The sequence below is a fragment of the Tachysurus vachellii genome, chromosome 1, assembly GCF_030014155.1.
Source record: "Tachysurus vachellii isolate PV-2020 chromosome 1, HZAU_Pvac_v1, whole genome shotgun sequence".
Taxonomy (NCBI): Eukaryota; Metazoa; Chordata; class Actinopteri; order Siluriformes; family Bagridae; genus Tachysurus; species Tachysurus vachellii.
The window spans coordinates 18,566,102-18,593,830 of NC_083460.1; the positions used below are offsets into that span (position 1 = coordinate 18,566,102).

The 27,729-nt window shown below is 39.3% G+C and overlaps 1 protein-coding gene across 3 annotated transcripts; it reads left to right on the forward strand.

Moving 5' to 3' along the window:
- Positions 1-1,083: 1,083 nt before the first annotated feature.
- Positions 1,084-26,674, forward strand: brwd1 (bromodomain and WD repeat domain containing 1). 3 transcript variants are annotated; one of them, XM_060875882.1, is made up of 43 exons: positions 1,084-1,313; positions 1,420-1,478; positions 3,030-3,059; positions 3,263-3,322; positions 5,686-5,836; positions 5,924-6,022; positions 7,878-8,038; positions 8,321-8,542; positions 8,615-8,715; positions 9,539-9,609; positions 10,112-10,212; positions 10,308-10,348; positions 10,753-10,854; positions 11,174-11,324; positions 11,857-11,991; positions 12,741-12,869; positions 13,229-13,454; positions 13,765-13,917; positions 14,071-14,254; positions 14,711-14,801; positions 15,046-15,186; positions 15,265-15,341; positions 15,574-15,799; positions 16,148-16,264; positions 16,352-16,459; positions 16,657-16,781; positions 16,885-16,967; positions 17,100-17,211; positions 17,299-17,360; positions 17,635-17,790; positions 17,906-18,026; positions 18,407-18,532; positions 18,617-18,686; positions 18,758-18,811; positions 18,989-19,111; positions 21,371-21,523; positions 21,712-21,887; positions 22,068-22,237; positions 22,635-22,769; positions 22,862-23,026; positions 23,364-23,672; positions 23,874-24,014; positions 24,241-26,674. In XM_060875882.1, the coding sequence occupies exons 1-43, from the start codon at positions 1,277-1,279 to the stop codon at positions 25,641-25,643; spliced, it is 6,657 nt and encodes a 2,218-aa protein (XP_060731865.1). In that variant the 5' UTR covers positions 1,084-1,276; the 3' UTR covers positions 25,644-26,674. The 3 variants fall into 3 exon arrangements, with proteins under 3 accessions (XP_060731865.1, XP_060731883.1, XP_060731875.1); XM_060875900.1 differs by having other exon boundaries at positions 23,367-23,672; XM_060875892.1 differs by having other exon boundaries at positions 18,992-19,111.
- The last annotated feature ends 1,055 nt before the right edge of the window (positions 26,675-27,729 follow it).

Sequence of the window (27,729 nt, forward strand, 5' to 3'; positions counted from 1 at the left end):
TCAGCTACATTAAAGAAACGTTTTACTGCGTCTGTGTTCAGACCACAGTGCTTGCTCTAGTGTTATGTGCCCATGACACAAATAAAAGCCCAGAAGCCATACTTTCATCTGATTTGTACACTTTTTACAGTATGCCAGATGTCCTGCCTGACTCAGAGATTTCTGGACAGCTCCTACATGCTGCATGTGTCCAAGTTTCTAATCCCAATGACCAACCATTAATCACCATTTTCCCAGTAACCAATCACTGATCACCATTACCAGTATCAGAATAATACTGAATACCAGAATAACCAATCATTAGTTACCATTGATCAAAATGACAAATTTCTGATCACAATTTTTGTCCCATCTCTGAACTTCATTGTTTTTTATTTTGAATTCTCTTCTTTATGGTATTTACAATTAATGACTTAACATTCTTAAAAAATATATAGTGTTGTGAAAATACATATAGTATATAGTATATAATTCTACTTTTTTTTTTTAAGAAATAAGATATAATGTACTTAAACTTTTACCATCTGGCCAGCGATACAGAGCCCTAAATACCAGCACAACCAGGCACAGTTTCTTCCCCCAGACAATCTACCTGATGTGAACAGTTAAATGTTCCCCATTACACAATAATAGGGTTAGGGTTAGTTATTATTGCATAATAATGTGCAATAATCTTACATTTAATTGTTACCATCTCCATCCTATTACATCCCTGCATCTCATTCCATTCCATTCCATTCTATTCTATTCTATTCTATTCTATTCTATTCTATTCTATTACATTATATCATCTATAGCACAGCTGTACATACAATTTATTTATTTATTTAAGAATTTTTACATATGTGTAAAACACACACACTCACACACACACACACACACACACACACAGACACACACACACACACACACACATAGACATAAATCTTTTATAAATCTTTTCTTTACGAATCATCTAAACATTAAAAGTGTTCGACTTCTATCGCGTAAACACAAAAACGCTTAATATGGTTCGATTTTTATTGACATTTCTAATCCCTTTGTTTGACAGGGAGACTTTTTTCTGCCCAACCCCCACTTCCTTTTGGTCGGACCGGAAGTGGCTCTGTAAGCTGAGGCCTCGCACTTCCAATGGCGACTGAAAACTGGCTGAACGGAAAGCGGGAGCGATCACGAAGGAGCCCTGAACCGTGCAGTCGGAATTAAACACATTTATCAGCGGGTATCGAGACATTAACACAAGATTCAGGAGAAGAACTAAGTTACGGCTGACAGAATGGACAAAAGAGCGAATATTTCGCCCCTTGAATCGGGTAAGACAGAAAAGTGGCGTTTTAATGTTTTCATCGTTAGCTTCATGCTAACCTTCACGTTTACTTCACATTAACACCTATTTACTCACATTGTTTCTTTTCGCAGAGCTTTATTATCTCATTTCTCGTTTTTTAACAACCGGTCCGTGTCAGAGAGCTGCTGAGGTGAGAGCTGTGTTTATATATCGCTTGTATATGTTGTGTTTATATATCGCTTGTATATGTTGTGTTTATATATCGCTTGTATATGTTGTGTTTATATATCGCCTATATATGTTGTGTTTATATATCGCTTGTATATGTTGTGTTTATATATCGCTTGTATATGTTGTGTTTATATATCGCTTGTATATGTTGTGTTTATATATCGCCTGTATATGTTGTGTTTATATATCGCTTGTATATGTTGTGTTTATATATCGCCTATATATGTTGTGTTTATATATCGCTTGTATATGTTGTGTTTATATATCGCCTGTATATGTTGTGTTTATATATCGCTTGTATATGTTGTGTTTATATATCGCTTGTATATGTTGTGTTTATATATCGCTTGTATATGTTGTGTTTATATATCGCTTGTATATGTTGTGTTTATATATCGCCTATATATGTTGTGTTTATATATCGCCTATATATGTTGTGTTTATATATCGCTTGTATATGTTGTGTTTATATATCGCTTGTATATGTTGTGTTTATATATCGCTTGTATATGTTGTGTTTATATATCGCCTGTATATGTTGTGTTTATATATCGCTTGTATATGTTGTGTTTATATATCGCCTATATATGTTGTGTTTATATATCGCTTGTATATGTTGTGTTTATATATCGCCTGTATATGTTGTGTTTATATATCGCCTATATATGTTGTGTTTATATATCGCCTATATATGTTGTGTTTATATATCGCCTATATATGTTGTGTTTATATATCGCTTGTATATGTTGTGTTTATATATCGCCTATATATGTTGTGTTTATATATCGCTTGTATATGTTGTGTTTATATATCGCCTGTATATGTTGTGTTTATATATCGCCTATATATGTTGTGTTTATATATCGCTTGTATATGTTGTGTTTATATATCGCCTATATATGTTGTGTTTATATATCGCTTGTATATGTTGTGTTTATATATCGCTTGTATATGTTGTGTTTATATATCGCTTGTATATGTTGTGTTTATATATCGCTTGTATATGTTGTGTTTATATATCGCTTGTATATGTTGTGTTTATATATCGCCTGTATATGTTGTGTTTATATATCGCCTGTATATGTTGTGTTTATATATCGCCTATATATGTTGTGTTTATATATCGCTTGTATATGTTGTGTTTATATATCGCTTGTATATGTTGTGTTTATATATCGCTTGTATATGTTGTGTTTATATATCGCTTGTATATGTTGTGTTTATATATCGCCTATATATGTTGTGTTTATATATCGCCTATATATGTTGTGTTTATATATCGCCTATATATGTTGTGTTTATATATCGCCTATATATGTTGTGTTTATATATCGCCTGTATATGTTGTGTTTATATATCGCCTGTATATGTTGTGTTTATATATCGCCTGTATATGTTGTGTTTATATATCGCCTATATATGTTGTGTTTATATATCGCCTATATATGTTGTGTTAATGCTGTGTGTTGGTTATGGGCTCATTACACACATCACTTCTGATCTGTTGCAGGTTCTCGTGAGTGAACTGGAGGAACATCAGGTGTGTGTGTGTGTCTGTGTGTTCTGTACGTAATAAACACAAAGCCTAATTTTGCTCACTGAGAGGTGGATTTAATGTTTGTCATTTTTGATGCCTATCTTTGTCTGGGAGATTTTGGATAATATTCTTAATGAAATTATACATTTTAAATCCTATTTAAAGTCCCTGTCATTTCTGAACGGGTTTCTGTTTTTTTCTGGTAGCTCCTTCCTCGTAGAGTGGATTGGGAAGGAAATGAACACCCCAGATCATATGGAGACTTGGTATGTTTTTATATTCTGATCATATTCTATATATTTATCTATATTCTGATCATAACCTACACATATATATTCCTGATGAATGATCGTCACTTCTCCAGGATGTGGTGGATTAAAAGAGTCACTACTCTGGAAGAAACTTTCTTAGGCAGCCATTTGCAGTTATTATATTATATGCTACACTATTCTGTGTGTGTTACTCTGTGTCGCTCCGAGGTTTCTATTTTATTTTTTGAGGCATGTTCCTGCTTTGTATAAACGCTTCACTTTCAAGCCACTTCCTTTTCAGACAAGATTATTGGTCCTATACCGATGAACACGAGCAGATTGATTAATTTGTTTTAGTTAATTGTATAATTTCATTTCCAAAAACACAGTTGAAGGCTAGTGGTCGTTTACATTGATGTCGATCTACATGTTAGAACGTCCAGTTAAAAATAAATTCAGTTTCTTGTTCGAGTCCACTGTATACCACTGTATACTGTATGATCTGAATGTTTCAGAATGCATAACAGATCTACAAAGCAGTCGAGTTACTGCACAGACTCAGCTTGGCGAGTTGGCAGTGAATGAGGTGACAAGCCTGATAGTGCTCATGGAAATACTGTTAGGATAGTTGGAGCTTTAGAACCACATCTCTTAAAACAGCATGTATAAATGAGGAGGCGAGAGAGCTGGAAAGACTAGTTTTTAGATATAGGTGATGAAAGAGCTAATCTCATGGGCATCACTCTCAGCATGGGTTTAACCTCATTCTGCATACTGTAGGAAATAGACCAACTTGTCTATGAAGGAAGTTTAAACTAAAAAAGTAAACCCAGAAATTCTTGGCAAAAATTAATTCATAATTCATGTACATTTGTATGTTTGGGGTAGATTTTCCTTTAAGGACATATTATTTCACGTCTTTAAATTGGCAGTGAATTTTGTGAAAGATTATCCAGTGGCTATTCATTACGGTGTTCATCTGTTTGGATATGAAGATGTTTTAGTATGTTTTCAGCTAGCAGTAATTAGTGATGCTCCGATTGATCGGCCACCGAGCATGATCGGCCGATATTGGCTAAAAATAGCTTCATCGGCGAACCCCAAATGCGCCGATCAAAAAAGCCGTTCACGTGACGTAAATTACTCGCGCAACTTTTTCACACGTGCATGCATGGCGCACAGGTAAACAACAGCAGAGCGGAGCTTACCAATGGCAACATGAGTTCTCCCATCTGGAAATTTTTCAAAGTGTCTGATAAAGACGTAAAGTTAGCCGTTTGCAATGTATGTCGTGATGAAATCCCTCGAGGTGGAAGCAAGCAACGGCATTTTAATACCACTAACATGATTAGGCATCTTAGAACGCGCCATACAACTGAATATGCCGAGTAGGAGAAACTAAACCAGCCGAAGCCAACAACATCCCCATCCCTCAACCAGCCGACTGTGAGTGATGCATTTAAACTAGTAGTGATGTGAGTGTGAGTGATGACTTTTATGATTGAGACCTGAAGGATTTTGCACTCTGTGTTAGTAGGCCGAGGCCCAGCATGTTTTCATTTGAAACATTTTGTGGCCAATTGTTTAATTTTAATATATTAAAAATTTTATTTACATTTTACAAGTAGCCTATGTAACCTCATACCATCCCAAGTTCATCTGGTTGGTAACTATCTGCTTGGCCTCCTTGTTTCTCTGCCTTGTTATTTAGAAAGGATGGCATTGGCTTGCAGTAGCTTTCATTATTTTATTTTTTGGATCTGATGTAGTTGGTTCCTCAACTACATCAGACGTTCATAATAATAACAGAAAAAAAAACACTTGCCATAGTTTTGTCCTTTGTGGCAGTAGCCAGTTTTGGTGTAACAAGTTTTACATTTTGCTGCCAATTATAAAATGTAATCAGTGTATTTAAGAGGCTACATCCCATTAAGCTGATCTGATGTGTGTTGGTCTGCCTGACCCCTCTTTGTTTGGAATAATTTTAAGTTACTCTGCCTTATTTGGGAAGATGGCCTACAGTAGCCTTAAGTTTTCATTTTCTAAAATAAACACTTGGTGGTTCTTCAAGATCTTGACTGTCTGCTAGATTATAGAAAAAAGATTCCCATTTCCCTGCCATTCTGTGATCGGCAGTGATCGGCAATCAGCAGATCATGATCTTGGTGATCGGCCCCAAAAATGCTGATCGGAGCATCTCTAGCAGTAATCTCCCCTAGTGTTCCTGGGATTAGCTCTCAAACCTCTGAGACTCGGTAAAGAGGTTGCAGAAGAAAAATGGATGGATTATATAAATGAGCCGGTCATATCTCATAATGGAGCTTCTATTGCATTTACCTGACGCTTGCCTCACGTGGTTTTTTTTTCTTCTCCATAAGATTGCTGCCAACAAGCATATTGCACCAGACCACTTGCTGCAGATATGTAAGCAGATTGGTCCGGTCCTTGACAAGCAGGTGCCGTCTGGTTTGCCTGGAGTGCATTCTCTGCTGGGTACAGGGAGGCACTCCGTACTTCGGACAGCTAAAGGTGGGGTAGCATCAACAATAAAACCTTTTGACCTTTCTGGAATGCACAGATTCTTTTTACGCACGATTATAACTCGATGTGATACAGATTGTGGCCGTAGCCGATGGAAAAGCTCGACTTTTGCTGCACTTCATCGAGGAAGACCACCAGAGAGGCCTTTAAGCTGCAGGGATGCACCAAATCTGGGTATGTGTCACTGCTGTTTTTACCAGGTTCACTTGTTTATAGTTAAATAAATACAGGGTGCTTTTATATATGCAGTGTTTAGTCCATTTGAATAAAACCCTCGTGTTCTTTTTTTACCTTTTGTGCAGTTTTTTTGCGTAGGTGAGTATACAGCAATCATACTTTGGTTTGGACCAAAATAACTGGTCTGAGGGGGTAAGCGAAGAGGCTTCAGTCAGGTTCCAAGCAAAATCTAGTGAGGTTTGATTGCAGTGAAGAAATGATTTAGCTCTGAATCAAAATAACTCCAGGAGGGGAACCAAATGTCTGTCTATTTTGTTTTGTTACCAGCACAATTACACAGTGTAAGCTGCTAAACTGAACTCCATTGCCCAGAATTAGCCTTGTCCAAAATGAGCTACAGTAATATGACATTCTCGATATTTAAACAGAAATGGGGGGAAAAGCATCTTCTCCCCCTTCAGTACTGTCTTTTTATTTATCAGGTTTCATGGTCCTCACCAACCACTACAAAGAATCAAAGAAGTTCAGATGATATTTCAATATGTAATAATTTCTTCCCAAAAAGTAAACAAGAATTTAGGTGTGAAAAAATAAGTATAACCTTCCTCCTTCTACAGTCAAAGAGTGAGTAATTAATAGCAAGGTGGTTTTAATGATATATTTTCTTTAACATCATCTTTGATAAAGATTGCTTGTGAAAGTACTTTGATCATGTTTGCTGTTGTTACTGATGCTCGTGTCTGTCCTGTGAAATCTAGCTATAGTCTACATTTTCCCTGCTGGTCCCCGATCGTAGCAGCTACCATTATGCGATGGTCAGACACATCAGTGTGTTTGTCTCAGTGTTGACTCCTGAGCACAGTTAAATTCCAGATGTTTACTTGTTTAGAAATCTTTGTTCTTCACCACTAGCATCATTAAAGCCATTCTCATAGAAGTGAAAGTAAAACGTCACATTGTTGATTATTGGCCCAGTGCTACAAAATCCTTTAAGCCCCAGGTGTAGCTGCTCGTTCCTCCTGAGATTAATACTATATATATATATATATATATATATATATATATATATATATATATATATATATATATATATATATTAGTATAATGATAATTGCACACAATTAGTTATTGTTGGTTTACTTGGAAAAAAATTAATTGAAATCTTATGTTTTCTGATGTTATCAGATGTTATTTATTAGAGGTTGTTATTTCAGAGGCTATTTATCAGAGGTTGTTAATTCTAAATTTCCTCCGCCCTCGTGACTATACGAATATCTCATTTTTCGATTGTTTATTCAACGCCAGATTGTTGTTCTTCATGCTTGTGTAGTTTGGGGGGATTTATGTTTTTCAGCCCATCAGATTCTCAGACAATATTTTTATGCTGTTGGTTTGGTTTCATGTGCAGTGTTAAACCAAATCAAAGGTCCAGTTCCACTCTGATTCAGACAAACGGGAGAAAGCACAAACAATCTAAATATGTCCAGTAGGGTTCACCAAATATCTGAGTTGTAAAGATTTAGTAGAAAAGAACATCGTACCGAAAAGGAGATGCAATAAATTTACAAAAACATTCACAAATGTGGTATGACAACCTTTACTTTTCTGTTTGTGTGTATTTTATTTAGCCCTTGGTGAGTCTAAACATCATAAATGGGGCAACAGGGGCAAAATGTAATGTACCTCTGATCTGAGAACTGTACACACATTGGATAACTGAAATTAGCTTAAGCTCAGGTTTCTAAGGGTTTTAAAGGGTCTGTACTGCATTTTGTTAACTTGTGCATTCACCAATACCATCAAAGCAGGAATTTTGTGGTAGTGTTAATGTAACGTGTGTGTGTGTGTGTAGTGGAGGTGTGCAGAGGCAGGGAGTTGACAGGCACTCAGCGTTTCAGCTTTGTCCATCCTGTCAGTGTATATCAGAACATCAAATTGCACAGGAGGATTCTGGGACATCTCTCAGCTGTTTACTGCATCGCCTTCGACCGAACAGGATCCAGGATTTTCACGGTGAGAATTTTTTATTTTTTACTTTAACATCATCTTTGATAAAGATTGCTTGTGAAAGTACTTTGATCATGTTTGCTGTTGTTACTGATGCTCGTGTCTGTCCTGTGAAATCTAGCTATAGTCTACATTTTCCCTACTGGTCCCCGATCGTAGCAGCTACCATTATGCGATGGTCATATTGTTGATTATTGGTCCAGTGCTACAAAATCCTTTAAGCCCCAGGTGTAGCTGCTCGTTCCTCCTGACTTGAAGAGCAATTGGGCTCCTTTCTCTCCAAAACAGGGTTCAGATGATGCCTTGGTAAAAATTTGGTCCTCCTTTGATGGGAGGCTCCACTCCACTCTGCGAGGACACCATGCTGAGATCTCAGACCTCGCTGTCAACTATGAGAATACACTCATTGCAGCAGGGAGCTGCGATAAAACCATCCGAGTCTGGTGCCTTCGTACCTGTGCCCCAGTGGCAGTGCTGCAGGGTCACAGTGGATCTATTACCTCTTTACAGGTACGCTGCACTACTGTTTAGTCTTGCCTTATTTCCTAGGCTTGATTTGACCCCTGTAATTTGTCCCCTTAGTTTTCTCCATTTGCCAAGGGCTCCAAAAGGTACATGGTTTCTACAGGAACTGATGCCACTGTCTGCTTCTGGCAGTGGGATGTAATGAACACCACTTTCAGGCAAGTGTGAAGATTCTTTGCGATTCGTTTTGTTAAATGTACATAATTAAATATACAGAGCTAACAAGTTTGGGCAACTGTAGGTGTTTAACTCAAGGGCCAGTACATCAAATAGTTACAGGTTAAATGGAGCACATGAAAACACTGCAGAACAAAATAAACTGTCCTGAATTTAGTGATTCTTGTCTTTTAGATGTGTGGCTTCTGTAACTGGTTCTTGTTGTTACTGTCAATCACAAGAAGTGCAAAGAGCACACATATATATATGTGTGTGTGTGAATATATATATATATATATATATATATCTCATCCTTAACTACTTGAGCCACCACTGTAGGCAGTGTTTACTGTGTATTTCTGTGATTAGTGGGAGCTGGATATCAATAAGATGTTGAGCAAATCTCATCACTTGCTGTAGAGCTTCTTACCCATTGTTTATTTGTTTAAAAGGAAAAGAAAGGAAATAGTTCTTAGTTTCTTCATTTTCTAGCCTCTCTGGTCAGATTGATTGATGATGAATGAAAGAAGTATGGATTTGTTTTCCCTTCTTCATGTTGAAAATGCTCATCATCTCTTCAGAGTTCTGGACAATAGTCAGAAGTACTTGAAGTGCCACCGTTAAACAAAACATTGCTTGCTTATTGATATCCACAGACCAGTTATTAATGGCTAAAAGTTAAAAGATGTCTGTTTTCCTTTGGTCATGTTCATTGCTTATTCAGGTTTTTTTAAAGAAAGATTTCTGTAGGTGGATATTTTACCTGAATACACCTGGCACTGAAATATAGATGTGTAAGATCCTGTACTGTCCTCTCTGTTTTAGTGACCGTACAGTGAAGTTTACAGAAAGGCCGAGACCCGGTGTTCAGATGGTGTGTTCCTCATTCAGCCCAGGTAAGGGAACATGGCTGAACGCTCCTGGGGAAAATAACCAGAGTGGCTGCAAATTTTATATTCATTCAGATAGGAGCCTAATAGTAGAGACGAGAGGTTTCAGGAAGAGATTTCATTACCTGTGGACTTATAAGATCGCATTACAATTAATATAGTTTGTTTTCCATTTATTATGTGATGTCACAGTGAGCACTTTTTATATATTTTTTTATTTATTTATTAATTATTATTATGATTTATTTTATTCACTTTTTTCAGTTATTGTAGAGGAGAAACGTATTGTGGCACAGACACCAATGTAGCCTTGTGCTCAAATTCATGATTCTGTCCAAATTTTATTGCATTTCCCTCATTCTTATTAACTCAGTTTTTAAGAAGGGGAAATTCAGTGAAACAGAACGATATATCATGCAAAGTCCCAACAGTTGAAAACTCACTTTCAACCAGACATCTGGAGTTCAGTCAGAATAAATCTAATGTAAATTGTTCTTGTCTGATACAGGAGGCATGTTCCTAGCCACAGGGAGCACTGATGATGTAATCAGGATTTACTACATGGGCAGCGGGAATCCGGAAAAAAAAGCAGAGCTTAACTCACACACAGTAGGAGCCTCGTTTTTAATTACGGCTGCATCATGTCTGCTGTTCTTTGGTGTAACTGAATATGATGCTAGTTTTGACGTGTTTGTTGTTTTTAGGACAAAGTTGACAGCATCCAATTCTGTCATACAGGAGAGCGGTACGTTTGTCTTTTAGAGCATTTTCAGAATTTCAGTCAGAATTGGTAAATTATTTCACGCAGTGTTGAATGTTTGTGGAACGTTTGGCATGTGGAACAAGTGCACATTATTCATCATGCCTTCATTTCATAACATTTGTTGACTTACATACAAGATCTTTTTGCTGGTAACATCTTGTGTGCTAATTCTGTTTCATTATTTTTATATCAGCCAATAATTATAGAAAAGACTTGTCATGTATTAATCCCACAGTATAACTATATTGCATCTTGTGCTTTTTGTAAAACATCCACATAGCATGAGGTCTGTAGGAAAATAGATGGATTTATAGATTTGCTCCAAACCCAGAGAGTAAAGACACCTGAGTGATTGTGCTGCAAAATGAGTTCTGTTTGTGTGTCAGGTTTGTAAGCGGCAGCCGTGACGGCACTGCTCGCATCTGGAAGCTGCATCAGAGACATCAGTGGAGAAGCATTTTGCTGGAGATGTCTGCCACTTTACCAGGGTACGAATCCTCAGAAATCTGTTTCATCCTGTCAGTTTTCACTTGACTGTGATGTTTAAACAAAATGATGTGGTGGTAGGTGTGTGTATGTAAGTGTTGTTTGATTAAAAACATGTTCAGGACAATTAAAAAATCATTTAAATTCCAATTAATACATGATTTTGTTCATACAGCATTTGTAAGTGCTATATTTTTATAATACACTGAAAAAAAGATTCTATTTTTGTGAAAATGTAAAAGTAATAAACAGAAACAGAAGTCTCTTGATATTTAACCTTGCATTCTAAGCTTTATCACGTCTCTTTTAATCTTTTCGCAGAACTGTGCCTGCAGAAGAAGAGAGCTTCTTCAAACCCAAGGTTACCATGGTGTCGTGGGATCGTCATGACAACACCGTTATCACAGCGGTCAACAATCATCTCCTTAAAGTGTGGAACTCCTACACAGGGCAGCTGTTACACGTGTTAAAGGTAAAAATCAAACCTCGGGACTGAAGATTGTTTATATGAATGAAAATTAAGGACAAATATATCAGGGTTTGTTAGATAGATAGATACATACATACATGTCATAGCGTAGTATAAGTACACAGCAACAAAATGCAGTTTGGCATCTACCAGAAGTGCAAAGAATAGCAATTGTGCAAATAGTCAAGTGCAGATAAACATGTAGTATGTGTACAGCATGTAATATATATGTATATAGGCATATATGTACAGTGAATAAACATAAGGCTATAGCAGTGCAGAGATGTGTGAAAATAGGAGTGTTCTTAATAGTTTTAGTCATTAAATTATTTTTTTTAAATAAACAACTGAATGATTTAATAGTTTGTAAATCTGGTAAGATTTTACTTGGAACATTTAAAAGCATCTGGTTAGAACATTAAGAATGGACCACTTGGATCATCTGAATTTAAAAAAAAAAAAGCTGTCTGTTGAGACTAATGCAGTAGGGGACTGTTGCTGTGGGACAGACGGTAACATGCTTCATTCCTCCCAGGGTCATGAGGCAGAGGTGTTTGTGCTGGAGCCACATCCATATGATCCCCGTGTCATGCTGTCTGCAGGTCACGATGGCAACATTTTCATATGGGACCTCATCCGGGGCACAAAGACTCATCACTACTTTAACATGGTGCAGTATTCCATGGACTACGTTATAAATCTTGTGTGTGTGTGAAATAAGATTACGCTGATGTTGCAAATGAAAATCTAAAACGTTAATGTCTGTTGCAAGGCTTTGCAAGCCTTCTGCAAGCAGAACTGTAGCACATCATACAGTCAATCCTGAATTGTTTATTTTTAGTGTCTGATCTTGAAAATATCAGCTACTAGACATCTACACCTTATTAGGCTACAGATTAAATATGTTTCTGTTGATATATTTGTGATGAACTTGGTTGTTTTGATGCTGATTTGCTGTATTTTGTGCACTAATCCCATGAGAAGTTAGCAGCCGTGGGCCGTGCTGGTCTCATGGGGAAATTTCTGGTGCATTTAGAACAGTGTTTAAGAGAAAAACCATGCAGTCAAACATAAGGAATAACAATCAGGTCTCAGCATAAGGAGTAAAAATAAGGTTCTGCTGTTAGCTACTAAAAAATGGCAGTGTTCAGTGATGGGAGAGACTTTGTAGAAAAAAGTGGAGACAAATAAACTTGTACATAACTTTGAAAATTCAATGCAGCTATACAACAGCGTTTCTCTGGATCACTGCAGATTGTCTGCTTAGATGGAAGTGAAGGAATTTAAGCATTAGAATTTCTCTACCCTCAACACTGCTGTTTAATCACTGTTGAATCAGTAGTGTAATTATTTACACTGAATTGGCCAGGAGTTAAGAGCCCGCAGTCTAAAGGGTTTTATTCTTTCCCCCCTGTTTAGATTGAAGGGCAGGGGCATGGTGCTGTTTTTGACTGCAAGTTCACCCCTGATGGTCATCGCTTTGCCTGTACAGACTCTCATGGTCACCTGGTCATTTTTGGATTTGGGAGCTCCAAGCCTTATGAAAAGGTTCGCCATAAGTGCAACCCATAAAAGTCATCTGTTAAACTAGCATGATAAATATTATCAATATGAATCACATTCATACTGTGATTATGAATTTAATTATAATGTTCACATACGTCTACATTCACAAAGGTAAATGTATGAATAATTCTCAATAACGTGAGGTGATGGAACATACACATCTTGTGTACATATGATCAAGCTTATTTTAAAAGCCACTTATTTTAGCTCTTTACCGTGCATTAGAAAGTCACCAACGTGCTTTAACGTGTTTTAGTTACATAATGGTGTTATTACTGTGGCTAATCCAGGAAGATCTTACAGATCATATGACGTTAAACCCCTTTTGAAATAACTTGCAGCTTCCAGATCAGGTGTTTTTCCACACTGATTACCGTCCATTGATCCGGGACTCCAACGGCTTCGTGTTAGACGAGCAAACACAACAGGCCCCTCACCTTATGCCCCCACCCTTCCTGGTGGATGTTGACGGGAATCCTCATCCTCCCAAATATCAGAGACTTGTGCCAGGGAGGGAGAACTTTACAGATGAGCACCTTGTTCCTCAGCTTGGTTACGTTGCTACAAGTAAGATGGATATCTCTGTTTTAACTATGTTTTATAAATATAACTCTTATAAATAAATTCTTGATTTAATATTCTGTAATTTCTGTTTTAACTTTACAAGCCTAACCAGGGACAGGGGTTGCAAATTAGTCATGGCTATAAACCTGTATGCATGGCATCTACTTTGTATTTTATAAAGCAATGTTTTATGCATTTGTCCCTGTCAAATAACACCTCTGCCTCTTTACTGCACTTTCTCTACAGCTGGTAAAGTAGCGTTCTTGTCCTGGTAGTAAAAATGTTTCCCAGCACATGGTTTAAATTTCTGCAGGTGATGGTGAGGTGGTTGAGCAGGTGATCAGCCAACAGCCTGCTGAGAGTGAGGATCCTCAGGCACGCCGGAGTGTCTTGGATGACGCCATCCGCCTGCTCCGGGATCAACAGGACCAGCAGGCTGCAAGGCAGCAGGGAACCCCCAGAAGAGGTGCAGATCGCAAATTGCAAACCTTTCTGAGCAAAACATTTAAGGCCATTTGTTGCTCTGCACTTAAGACCAAATCTACATGGAGTCCAGTTTATTGCTGACATAATGTGTATAAAATGTAAATCAAGTTTTGCCCTAAATTTTCATGCTCAGTGTCTTTGGGTGAGAGGATGGAGGTACAGTCTCCACCTAACGTGGGGCTTCGGCGCAGTGGGCAAGTGGAGGGAGTGCGTCAGATGCATCAAAACGCACCACGTAGTCAGATGGCAACGGAAAGGGACTTGCAGGCATGGCGGCGCAGGGTGGTGGTGCCTGAACTCACCTCCAGTGCATATAGGTAAGGCCTTAGAACCTCATGCATTTTGAATTTAATGCTTTATAGCTATCAAGGTTACAAAGTGGCACTTAATAACTTATGGTGACCTTCTCTTCCTCAAAACCTTTGAACTTGTCAAGCATTTCTCTATTATTATAGTGTTTCTTAATGACCATAAGTGGTTTCATAGCTGCAAGCTAAGTTGCTATTGCCTTCTAATTCAAGTGTCATCAACTGGTGGAGACCAAATGCATATATATATAATGAAATACTCAAAAAACTGCCTTTAGTTCATGCATGAACCAGTGTTGCCTCTGTGCTAAGTTTATTGTGGTTTTGTTCAACTGCATGCGTTCAATGTAAGTCCATAAGCTCAACAGTCCAGGACATAACATACAGGGATAGAGACATGAAGTCAAAAAATAGATTTGATCCAGGAGCAATGACGCAACAGCGACGACAACATTTGTGTTACAGGGATCAGGAGTCCTACAGAATCTCTAAGGGTGATGAGGAGATTGTCCTCTACAACTCCAAGAAACACAGAATTGCTCAAAACTCCTTTAGGGTAAAAATTTTTTCAATTAATGAATTGCAGCAACTTGTAACATATTTTGCAAAATAAATCAGTGTTATTTTTTAAATGATAAATTCATATGAATTATAATTTTCTGTCTGATTAGTTGATTAGTTTAAATAGGAATCTCAGTGGTTACACCTGCTTTCAGTCAGCATTAGCGTTTTTCTAGGAGCTTTGACTGGAGTGTTGTTTAAATTACGCTTATGATCTCTCCTTACTGTGGGATCCTCAGGACGACTCGGACGATGAGGCGGTGTGCACTAAGCGTGCACAGCCACGCAAGCGGCATCGCAATGTGGGCAGCACGAACAGCTACGCAGAGAGTCTGATCGAGTTTTCTTGTGAGGAGGGAGAGGAGACCGCTTCCTCTGAGGTAAAGCATCTTTTTATCTCTTTCTTCTGTGTGATTATTTGTGTTTATTTCTGATCCTGCTGTATGTGGACATCTTAGGAGCATGAACTTGAAGCTAGTGATGTAGATTCGTCAAATGAAGAGGAAGAGGAGGAGTGGAAAAGTGACAGCTCAAGGTACAAACCCATAACTCCCAACAATTATCTTGAGTCAATCTCAAGTTAATTTGCATATTTACGTAATTGTTTACTCTATTACTTTCATTCCTCATGGCACACGTCATTGTCAAGACTGAGTGAAAAGTCTTCATTCCTTTAGTGGTGTTACACGGATGCTAGTGTTTCATTGTGTATGCTAATGTATTTATTCCCAGATTGTTTAATTAATTCTGCATGTTTTTATTTGAAGTCATTCTTCCAGTGAGTATTCTGATTGGACAGCTGATGCTGGCATCACCATGCAGGGGGTCATGTCCTCCCGAAGACGTGCTCGTAGACAGATTAGCAGTTCCGAGGAAGAGGAGGAGGAAGACAACAGCGCAGAGGATGAGCAAACTGAACAAACACAGGATGAGGATGTGCCGTCCTCATCTCCTCAGAAACCGAAGAGAAAAGCAAAAAGCAAAGCACCAAAGGTGAGGAGCATTGAAGAGGTTCGCAGGCAGTGGCAAAAAGGCACATTAGCTAACTGTAACTGAAATTTCCACCTAAAAACAAGTCCTATTTACACATTTCACCCAAACCCTGTGCGTTCTGTGGATACACAAGACCAGAAGAGCATAAATACTACAGTCACCACGAGTGTTTAAAATGACCGAGCTTAATAAGTACTAGAGCTGCAAATAGAATGCATTGTAATGTTAAAGTGCCGTGTGAAATTAAATGACAGTGCAGTAATTGTTGTGATCACAACCTGAGTGTGAACAGTACAAAAGGATTACAATAAATATCCTTTACCTTGTTGATCTTCCCTTCTGAAAAAGTGTCCAAAACCCAGGCCGACCCTAAACAGAGAGGTGTCCAACGAGTTTCGTCCCTCTGCCTGGATTACTGATGTCATTCCTCGAAAGTCTCCTTTTGTTCCACAAATGGGAGATGAGGTTTGTTGCCCCTGTCCCATGTTACTCGTACTACTGGTTACATGTTGTTGTTGTGGTGGATATTTACCCTTCGCACTCTGTCTGTAGGTCATCTACTTCCGTCAGGGTCATGAGGCCTATGTTGATGCAGTGTGCAGGAATAATTTGTACCCCATAAACCTGGACAAACTTCCATATAAGAAGATGGGTCTGAGAGTCAGTTTTCATTTAAAACCTCTTATAACATTTAAGCTTGAAATCTCATTTTCTATTCTGATGGTTGCATCAAATGTTGCATAAATGTTTGTCCAGCATTTAGTCTGTAATTTGTCACACTTTGCTAGTGTTTGTATGACGTTATGGATGTCTTTGTATAATTGTGTAAAAATCACTGCTTGTCCTTTAATCACCAGGACCAAGAGTTTGTTAAAATAACCGGTATCAAGTACGAGGTGTGTCCTCCGACACTGTGTTGCTTGAAACTGACGCAGATTGACACTGGAACAGGCAAAATAACAAACAAGTCTTTTTCTGTGAAGTAAGAGTCCACAGTTTCACTAAATTGCTGCTATATTTTGCATTAATATAACTTCCTTGTTACATTTTGCTTGAGTGGTTTTTTTGGTTGTTTTTTCCTGCAGGTATCACGATATGCCTGATGTTATTGACTTCCTTGTTCTCCGCCAGAACTACGACGAAGCACGTAGCAGGATCTGGAGGCCAAGTATGTCACCGTATTCCACTTTACATGATTTAACTCTTTAGCATTTTTTATCTCTTTCCAGATGGAACACTTGATGTCCTGTCTTTCAAGAGTTTTTATTAATGTTTGTGTAATCATGGTTTGTCCTTTTAGATGATTCTTTCCGGTCAGTAATTGATGATGCTTGGTGGTTTGGGACCATAGTCTGTCAGGAGCCGTATCAGCCTGAGTATCCTGACAGCCATTTCCAATGCTTCAAAGTCAAGTATGGCGTTGACTTTTCCCCACTTCTCATGTGTGTTTAGACGATTGTTTGGCCTTTTAATAAGTCTTATTGTAATGAACTCTGCAGATGGGACAATGGTGAAATTGAAAAGATTAGCCCATGGGACATGGAGAATATTCCAGAGAATGGTAAACTCTCAGCTGATTCTCTCTCTCTCTCTCTCTCTCTCTCTCTCTCTCTCTCTCTCTCCGCCTCTGCTAGAGACGCTGCTATTTGACATTAAATACATTAATCAATAAAATATTTAATCTACACCTGAATATTGGACTTTTTTTTGTCCTCTTGCATGGACATCAGATCATTCAGTATTCTCTGTTAAAAGCGTAACTTTTAATTCATTTGTGTTTGGTCTCAGAGAGAAGGGCTGTGAAGTGTATTTTACAGTGTGTGTTGGTTGTGTAGCTCAGCTTCCGGAGGCGGTGGGTGATAGTGTACCAGTCACAGATGAGGAAAGAGCTGACATCCTGTATAAACCACAAGAGGACGAGTGGGGAGGGAGGAGTCGAGAAGATGAGTGTGCACGGATCGTTGCTGGCATAGACCAGCTCATCACTATAGGTATGTGTGCTGAGAACAGTGCTGAATTCATCCTCACTTCTACATTTGTTCTAATATCATTAACACCTGTGTGGAAACTATACCAAATATATATTTTTCTGTGTGGCCTCAACAGATATTGCTGCACCCTTCTCTGGCCCAGTGGACCTCACTCAATATCCCACTTACTGTACTGTAATCGCTTACCCCACTGACCTCGGCTCCATCCGAATGAGGCTGAAAACCAACTTCTACAGGTGAACTTTAAGTGGGAGATCATTTCTACCTTCTCATCTAGCTCATAAAAATCCCCACTGAGTGTTGGCTGTCATGGTGTTAAGTCTCTTTAGCAGAGACAACTGAGCATGGAGAAACATCACCACTCCCATTAGCCAGATACAGCCTTCCTCTCTGTCAGGGTAATTGTGTTAAATAAGTCAGATTGTTCATCCTTGTGCTCTCTTATAAAGATGGTGTTTAAGGGTTTGGACCTTTTGTACCATTTTTCACCCAGAGATCTCGTCAGGTGGAGCTGTTTATATGTCCGTTTCAAAATGACTCATACCCGATGTAAGTTCCAGTCTGCTATTGATCTAACTCATTTATTTTGCCTTGTCTTGATTTGCCTTATCTTTAGGAGACTATCTGCACTAGTTTGGGACACGAGGTACATTTATTTGAATGCAAGGACCTTCAATGAACCACGTAGCAAAATTGCACAATCAGCAAAACTTATAACGGATGTCCTCTTAAAGTTCACCAGGTAGGTCTATTGTTCATATGTCCATATTTGTTATGAAGGTTGTTTTTGTTCCCTTTCTTACAGTGTGTGAATTTTATTCTCCAGCAAGCCCCATTGTACAGATATCATGGAGATTTACAATGCAGTTGAAAACATGGAGTACACTGAGGATGAGGTAAACCCAGTTGTTAACAGTAGATAACTTGTTGTGTTTGCTATATTTCTCATTGCCTTATATTGTTTCAGGATATGGAGGATGTTGATGCACCAGGAACATCTACTGGTCGAAGGGCACATCAGGTAGTTCTTGACAATTTAATATGGATTACATTTGGTAGAGTTAAATAGTTCAGACCATTCATTTGGATCAGGAGTTAGTACTTCAGCTGAATCCAAACTCAGCAGTAAAACATTATCTAGTCCTATAAACAAACAGAACATGATCAGTTCTATTCAGCTTTCTTATGTTTGTTTAAGAAGATGGAGCCGGTACAGGACAGGGACGCATGGAAGGATGCATGCAAACAGCTGCTGGATTATATGTTTGAGTGCGAGGACTCTGAGCCTTTTCGACAGCCTGTAGATCAGAACGAGTATCAGGTATGATGATGAGTGTGTTTTGTAAAATTCTCATATTTCTGTAGTAACACTGCATATATCAATGTAATGCTTCTCAAAATGTATCCTGGAAGTAGTCTGTGGAGGTTCACAGTTAAAGCTTCATAATCATAGTTAAACAGTTCATTGTTTAATTTCAGTATGTGAAATGTTTTTTACACAGTTTAACTAAGGAGATTAATCCATTAGTTTCTCAAAGAAGTGTGTGTGTTTGTGTGTGTGTCTGTCTGTGTGTGTGTGTGTGTGTGTGTCTGTCTGTGTGTGTGTGTGTGTCTGTCTGTCTGTGTGTGTGTGTGTGTCTGTCTGTCTGTGTGTGTCTGTCTGTGTGTGTCTGTCTGTGTGTGTCTGTCTGTGTGTGTCTGTGTGTGTCTGTCTGTGTGTGTCTGTCTGTGTGTGTCTGTCTGTGTGTGTCTGTCTGTGTGTGTCTGTCTGTGTGTGTCTGTCTGTGTGTGTCTGTCTGTGTGTGTCTGTCTGTGTGTGTCTGTCTGTGTGTGTCTGTCTGTGTGTGTCTGTCTGTGTGTGTCTGTCTGTGTGTGTCTGTCTGTGTGTGTCTGTCTGTGTGTGTCTGTCTGTGTGTGTCTGTCTGTGTGTGTCTGTCTGTGTGTGTCTGTCTGTGTGTGTCTGTCTGTGTGTGTCTGTCTGTGTGTGTGTCTGTGTGTGTGTCTGTCTGTCTGTGTGTGTGTCTGTCTGTGTGTGTGTCTGTCTGTGTGTCTGTCTGTGTGTGTGTCTGTCTGTGTGTGTCTGTCTGTGTGTGTGTCTGTCTGTGTGTGTGTCTGTCTGTGTGTCTGTCTGTGTGTCTGTCTGTGTGTCTGTCTGTGTGTGTGTCTGTCTGTGTGTGTCTGTCTGTGTGTGTGTCTGTCTGTGTGTCTGTCTGTGTGTCTGTCTGTGTGTGTGTCTGTGTGTGTCTGTCTGTGTGTGTCTGTCTGTGTGTGTCTGTCTGTGTGTGTGTGTGTGTGCGTCTGTGTGTGTGTGTGTGTGTGTGCGTCTGTGTGTGTGTGTGTGTGCGTCTGTGTGTGTGTGTGTGTGTGTGCGTCTGTGTGTGTGTGCGCGTCTGTGTGTGTGCGCGTCTGTGTGTGTGCGCGTCTGTGTGTGTGCGCGTCTGTGTGTGTGCGCGTCTGTGTGTGTGCGCGTCTGTGTGTGTGTGTGCGCGTCTGTGTGTGTGTGTGCGCGTCTGTGTGTGCGTCTGTGTGTGTGTCTGTGTGTGCGTCTGTGTGTGCGTCTGTGTGTGCGTCTGTGTGTGTGTGTGTGTGTGTGTGTGTGTGTGTGCGTCTGTGTGTGCGTCTGTGTGTGCGTCTGTGTGTGCGTCTGTGTGTGCGTCTGTGTGTGCGTCTGTGTGAGTGCGTCTGTGTGTGTGTGTGTGTGTGTGCGTCTGTGAGTGCGTCTGTGTGTGTGCGTCTGTGTGTGTGCGTCTGTGTGTGTGCGTCTGTGTGTGTGCGTCTGTGTGCGTCTGTGTGTGTGTGTGTGTGTCTGTGTGTGTGTCTGTCTGTGTGTGTGTCTGTCTGTGTGTGTCTGTCTGTGTGTGTGTCTGTCTGTCTGTGTGTGTGTCTGTCTGTGTGTGTGTCTGTCTGTGTGTGTGTCTGTCTGTGTGTGTGTCTGTCTGTGTGTGTGTCTGTCTGTGTGTGTGTGTCTGTCTGTGTGTGTGTGTCTGTCTGTGTGTGTGTGTCTGTCTGTGTGTGTGTGTCTGTCTGTGTGTGTGTGTCTGTCTGTGTGTGTGTGTCTGTCTGTGTGTGTGTGTCTGTCTGTGTGTGTGTGTCTGTCTGTGTGTGTGTGTCTGTCTGTGTGTGTGTGTCTGTCTGTGTGTGTGTGTCTGTCTGTGTGTGTGTGTCTGTCTGTGTGTGTGTCTGTCTGTGTGTGCGCGCGCGTCTGTGTGTGTGTGAGAGAGATATGGCTCCTGACATGTGCTAACGATCATTTAATATTACTGTTCATTTTTACAATAACATTATCTGCATATAAATAAACTTGTGCTCAGTTACGTACAGACAGAATGTTCATTTATTATGGAAGCGTTCTAGTTGATACACCACATGCAATACACATCACACATCCCAGTGAATAACTGAAAGCCCATTAACAGGTAGTTTAATATTGATATCCAGCAGAAAGCAGATCCCTTTCCTTATATTAAACTTTTGTGGTTTTGTGCGTCATTATATTTAAAATGGTTTAATCAATATTTAACATACGAAGCTTATTGAATTAGGAATGATAAAAAAACCACATCTCACATTATTGCTGTAGGATTATTCAGAGATCATCTACACTCCCATGGATTTGGAGACTGTACGACGGACGCTTGAAGAAGATCGCTATGAAAACCCCACTGAACTATGCAAAGACACCAGGCTTATTTTTGCTAATGCTAAAGTCTACACACCAAACAAACGCTCAAAGGCAAGTTTTTTCTTTTTCTTTTATTAATTAGAAGAATTTGTCTGCATTTCTTCTTGTACACTTTAGTGATGGTCTGTAAAAAGTGCGTGTGGGTTTAAGGAATGTGGTCATTTGAAGTGCCATGTTTTTATAAAGCTCTTCCCCAGACCATGATGCTGTGCCTAATGTTCAGTACATTGATGTGTTAGATTTACAGCATGACTCTGCGACTGTCTGCGTTCTTTGAGGAACGCATTCGGAAAATCATCTCTGACTACAAGACTGCAGTCAAAAGCAGTTTAAAGCTGAGACGCAGTCAGAGGTTTAAAAAGAGAACCCTGCAGCAGGAACCCCTTTGTCTTCCTCCCAGGGTTGAATCCACAAGGTAGCTTTGTTTTTTTTCACTGGTGTCTAATATGTATTTTAATTTTATTGACCGTTTAAAGGTATTTCACAATAATACGGTCTAGTTTATGTTTACTGTAGCTACAATAACTAGATAGCAGTCAGTGCTGTTATCTTTTCACAGTTTTAAGTAATAGCATGATGATTTGTTCTTGTTCAGTCAGAAGAGGGCTGCTGTTAAAACTCAGGAACATTTGGAAGCACCTACAACCAAATCTACCTCGGTTAAAGCTTCTACAGCGGAGCGCCATCGCAGTAAGAAGAGAAGGAGGCTCAGTTCTACGTACACGTCGATGGAGGACTCCAATAAGAGTGCATCATCTCTGTCAGGTTTGCCTTAAATGATCACAACATTGCAGTTAAGACTAGACTGCACACTCGTGTTAAGTCCTACAGCAGGGAGACCTTACAGAAGGAGTTAAAGAAATCCTAAACTTGTAGAAATACAGCATTATTTTAAACCAGTTTTACTCTTGTAATCTTTCATTACAGTGCAGTCCAAACACACAAGTGTTCACTCTGAACTGTTTCTTTGGTGTGGACAAATTGCTTTAGAAGCTTAACGTATTCCTGCAGAATTACTGGAACTAATGTTTTTAATGATGTGAACTACTGTCTGACTGTAATAAGTGTAAAAGCCATAAATAAACCAGGGACTTTCGTATGTATTTAACTCGCCCACTGTAATATATGTAACTTCATCTCTACCTCCTCTTAAATGCTTTAGAATCTGACAGTGACAGTGAAGTCTCATTGAACAAATCTAAGGAAGAAGATTTCCCTTCGTCTTCTCAGCCATTCAGACGTGAAACGAGAGCGACACGGAGAGCCCTGCAGAACAGAGAGGCAAAAAGGAAGAACGGTGAGGCTGTTGTGTGCCAAGTGTTTTATTTACTCCAGACTGAATATCACAGCTTATCTTCGCTGATCCTTTCATCTTTAACTGATTTACAGTCACTGAAAATGGAAGTGAGATTGACTGCTCAACTGGGGATGATGATGATGATGACGACGACGATGAATATTCTGGGAAGTCCAGTTTGATAAAACGGTCGCAGTCGAGCAGAACCAAAAGCAGGAACGGCCGACACACTCGGAGCTCTGAGAAGAGAAAGCCAGGTATGTACTGTAAAAATGTAGAGTTCAGTTTAATCTGAGGTTCCCAAACCCTGGTCCTGGGTTTCACCCCTTTAGTGTTGAATCTGATAACAGTGCAGTACATCATATGGTGTAACTTACATGAGACAGAGACGTCTGTTGGACTTTGACTAATACCACGATACCTCCTTAATATTTTAAGCCTAATTTTTTTTTCTTCATTCTTATTATTTATAAATCAATGCTGCTTATTTTATTGTGTCATTAATTATTTTGCTGATCCAGTTATTCTCTTTAGACCTAAAATGAAATTGAAATCTTGGTAAATTTCTTTAACAAGACTGCCGTTGTGTATCAGAAGGTAGCGGTCAGGGGAACAGGTTTAGCTGCAGATCGTCTCGTGCAGAGCGCAGAAGAGTTCAGCAGAGCAGTGGCTCTGACCCAGAATGTTCTGATGAGGAGGAGGAGGAGGAGGATATGGAAAATGAAAAAGAGACCGACCAGAGTCGCAAGCCAAGGAAAACCGCTGTGGCTGCAGTCAGTAAGATGAAGCTTATGGATGCATCCGAGGAAGAGGACACTTCAGAGCATAAAGCACGTTCCAGGACCAGCAAACGTGCTGCAGTTATCCAGAGCAGCTCAGAATCTGAGGAACATGACCAGCAGGGTAGGAGCAACTCATGATGGACTTTCCTTGTCTCTGGAAATTAATGGTCTATGGAGACGTTACTAGTTAACTTGTTTACTTGGAAAAATCCAAGCTTTGTCCTTGTAAAGCTTCTTATTTGTTATTTATTTTGCCGTTATCGGTTTCTTTTCTCTCTTATTTCCTTAAAATGTATTACAGTACATTTTGTTTTCTTGACAGAGTCAAATGAAAGTGAGGATTGTGCCAGTGAGGAGGAGAAAAGTGAGGCCAGTGCTGACAGTGACTTCTCGGTTTCACAACAGAACGGCGATAATAAAAGAGTTAACCGTAGATCATCTCTGAGGAGAGTCGTGACAGAAGGTGAAGAGGGACGTCATTTGAAGGGCTTTGTTTTTAGTGCTGAAGTCTCATGTATGATCGTGATGATGTTTCTCAGTGCAATCTGAAATGTATATGGTGGTGATGAGACATTTTATAAACAAGGCAGTCATTTGGGCTTCTGTTCTAAAGCTGTGTGCTCACTTTCAAGATTTATTCACACAGTTGAGGTTTAATTCTAATCCCGTTTTTTATCATTTCATTTCAGATGATTCTTCTCATATTAATGGACACAGAAAGCACAGCCAAGACGAGAGTGAGGACAACAGCACTGAGGGAGAAAGTGAAAATGAAAGCGTAGATGAGGAGGAAGATTCCATCAGCAGGAGAAAGCTCATCAGGAAAACGGCAAGAGTGGCGGTGTGTAAGATCAAGCAGATTAATGATAGTGATGAGGAGGATGAGAATCACTGTAGAACCAGACGGCAGAGAAATCATCTGAGCAACACGAATACTTCAAACATGTCTGATGAGGAAATGGAGGCTCCAATGGCTGAAGAGCACCCTCATCAAAATGGAAGAAAATTAGACACACAGGACCTTAAATACTCTGAGAAGATGAATAAAATTACATCAAAAAGCCAACAACTAGTATCTGCCTCAAAAGCTCGTTCAGCTCCTGGAGCCATAGCATTAAAGACAGATGTCAAGGAATCCAGTGCATCAAGGAGAAAAATCAGGTCTGAAAATGAAGGAATAAATGAGCTTGAAAGCATTAGTGGAGGAGAAGAAATCAAGAACAAAAAACGCTCACAGACAAGAAAGAACAAATCCAGAAGATCAGCCAAGTCTCAGAGTTTGGACGGCGACTCCAACATTTCTGACTCTGAGGGTGAAACATCTTCACATCCGAGAAGCAGGAAAAAAGAGTCAGATTCTTCTGAAGAGTGGCATCAAAGTGATGAATCAGAAAAGGATAAGATGTCGTTTTCCAGAAGACCTACTCTCAGAGCCCTCCCCAAGAAGAAATACATCACAGACTCAGAGGAAGACCTGGATTCTGAGGCAGAACGGCCGTCAAGGAACGGAAAGAGAAGCTGTGACTCGGCGAAAGACAGCGACAACCGGCGGCCAAAGCCATCAGGAGCATCGAAAAGGAAACATATCAGCACTTCAGAATCTGAAGACAAAATAGAAAATGGTAACTTCAGTGATGAAAGCGTCAGTGGCAAACCGTCAGGGAGGAAAGGGAAGCGGTTCAAGAAACTTTCAGAATCCGAGAGCGATTCTGGAAGCAGGGAGAAAGCGGCGAATGGTCCTTCAAAAAGGCACCAATCTGAGGATGAACTCTCTGGAGGTGCTGGTCAGCAAGGAAGAAGGCAATCTGGTAAACGGAAGCAAAGCAAGAGCTACAGCAGTGATGACAGCTCAGACTCTGGGAGTCAGGAGGAGTCCAGCAATGAGTCGCAGTTCTCCAGCTCAGGATCACAAAGCAGTCCAAAAGGTTACGCCATGGGGAGACTGAGGGATCGGAAACGAGGAACCGCACGTCACAAACCATCTGTTTCTGATATGGACAGTGACCATTCCTATGGAAAGCCTCAGAGAGCCACACGCATCCGCACCCGGAACCTCGGCAAACGGACTGTAAACTACAGAGACAGCGAGTGAGATGGTTGGCTGCGTAAGAGACACTAACTGGAGAACTTGAAGACATTTGATTGTCCCAAAAAAAGTAGCAGCACTGGAGTCCTCTACATACTGTGAATCAACTTCAGGGATATTTATATTTTCTGTTTGTGGGGGGAAAAGGGGGGAAATATATGTATAGAGCTGAAATGTGAGCTACTGGTCTGGCTGCCCTTTTCTCTTTGTGATTTGGCCACCAAGAATAATTAGAGGTGCATTGTCTGTCTGGGTGCTATCTTAATATACCTCCTGCTTAATTGAGCATATTTTTGCTGGCTTGCACTAAATGGCACACTGTACTGAGGAATCTCATACACTAGCTCTGTTAGAAACTCAGGGGTCAGCTACATTTACCGTTTTCAGACTTGTAGGGTTTTTCTTTTCTTTTCCGCTTTTTTTTTTTTTTTTATTTTTTTATTTGTGATAACCTTTCTTCCATCATTTGACACTTGCTTCTTTTTTTTTAAAGCCACATGAATCTTATATTGTATTTGTCAAAGGAATGATTGAGCCAATATGTACAAAGTTTCCTTTTCCCATTGCAGACTTTTTTTCATCTGCATCTTTCCAGAGTTTTTGGAGAATTGGTTTGTAGCAAAGCTTTGCATATTTAAAATTGTCAAGCATTATTTTGTATTAAATTTAAATGCATTGTCTTGCCATATAGTTATAAATTTGGTACATGTTTTCAAAGTACAGGAAATCAGTACTTGCTGCGAAACACAGTGATTTCTCATATTGGGAAGATGTTTGTCACCTGTTATATACTTTTCAGTATTAATTCATTTTTCTGACTTAACTTATGAACGGTAAATAACTTTTGTACCCACTGCATTTGAAATGAATAGTGTTGGAGATGACGTACACCTGAGCTGACATTATTTCTTAATGTCTTTTGCAAAAAAGCCAACTCTTTAGTTCAAGTTTTGCAGATGTTAAGTCTAATGGAACATGGATAGTGTGAGAGGTAAATGCATTTGATGAATAAAATAGCCTACTGTTTAACGGCGAAACGCATCTCCTATTTCTTTTGCGGAGGCAATATTGTTTTTCACTCTTTCCCACATGCCTGAGATACACAGTATGTCCAGAACAAACTGTAGGATGTTTATGACATTATCAGTGTAAACAGCAGAAATTATTTTCATTTTAGAATTCAATTCAATATTAATTCAAAAAGGTCAAAAATCTACAGTCAACTTCTTCAGTGGCTTCTGTTTTAAGTACATTAAAAAGAATTCGACTGAAGGACACCGCTGATCGTTTACAGCATGTGACAGACTCTTATCCAGAGCGACGTATAAAAGTGCTTCAGTCTCTATCATTGAATGCAGGAACTCTGGTTCACTAGGCTACTTAAGTTACCATGAGTCTAAATCACTGTTCAAAAAAAAAAATATATATATATATATAATTTTTTATTTATTTTTGTATAAAAATTTTTTATATACGCACAATTTCAAGTACTAATGCTTCCCACGTTAAGTATTGTTGCATTTTCATTCCAATTTCCATCTTATTTCACACATTTATGACCATTGACAATATAAAATTTTGTTTTGCATTACGTTACAGAATATCAGTAAATAGAAATGAGTATATTTGAAAAAATAAATAAATAAAGCTTTACAAAGTGCTTTGTACACTGTAATAATTATAGCACAAAGTCACACATAGTGGAAGGTACAATAATTAAATTGAAGAAAAGAACAACTTAAAAAGCATCAACTTGAAATCTTGTTCTTAAAATCAGCAGACTTCAGGAATCATCTCCAGATGTATTGGCACATCAAGGCCAATTCCTTTTGTGTTATACACTGAAGATATTTGGGTCTCGGAGCAGAAGATGCATGAGATGATGGATCAGAATTACAGTTAAATTTCCTGATATTTACCTCTAGATTTGCTAATCAACTTAAAGCATGGAGACTTTGGTGATGAAACTCCCAATTTTAAGGTGAAAGCGATCTATAATGTGTTTACGTAACCTCTACATGCAATAACTGCATCATGACAATGACCCACTGACATCATTAAGCTGTCTCATTCTTTTTTCATCCAGTTGTTT

What these genes read in the sequence shown, in the direction of transcription:
- brwd1 (XM_060875882.1), top strand. Translation starts at nt 1,277, where the DNA reads ATGGACAAAAGAGCGAATATTTCGCCCCTTGAATCGG. An exon ending in AGGAGACCGCTTCCTCTGAG is followed by an intron (nt 15,187 to 15,264) that starts GTAAAGCATCTT and finishes TGGACATCTTAG; the next exon opens with GAGCATGAACTTGAAGCTAG. An exon ending in TGGAGTACACTGAGGATGAG is followed by an intron (nt 18,687 to 18,757) that starts GTAAACCCAGTT and finishes ATATTGTTTCAG; the next exon opens with GATATGGAGGATGTTGATGC.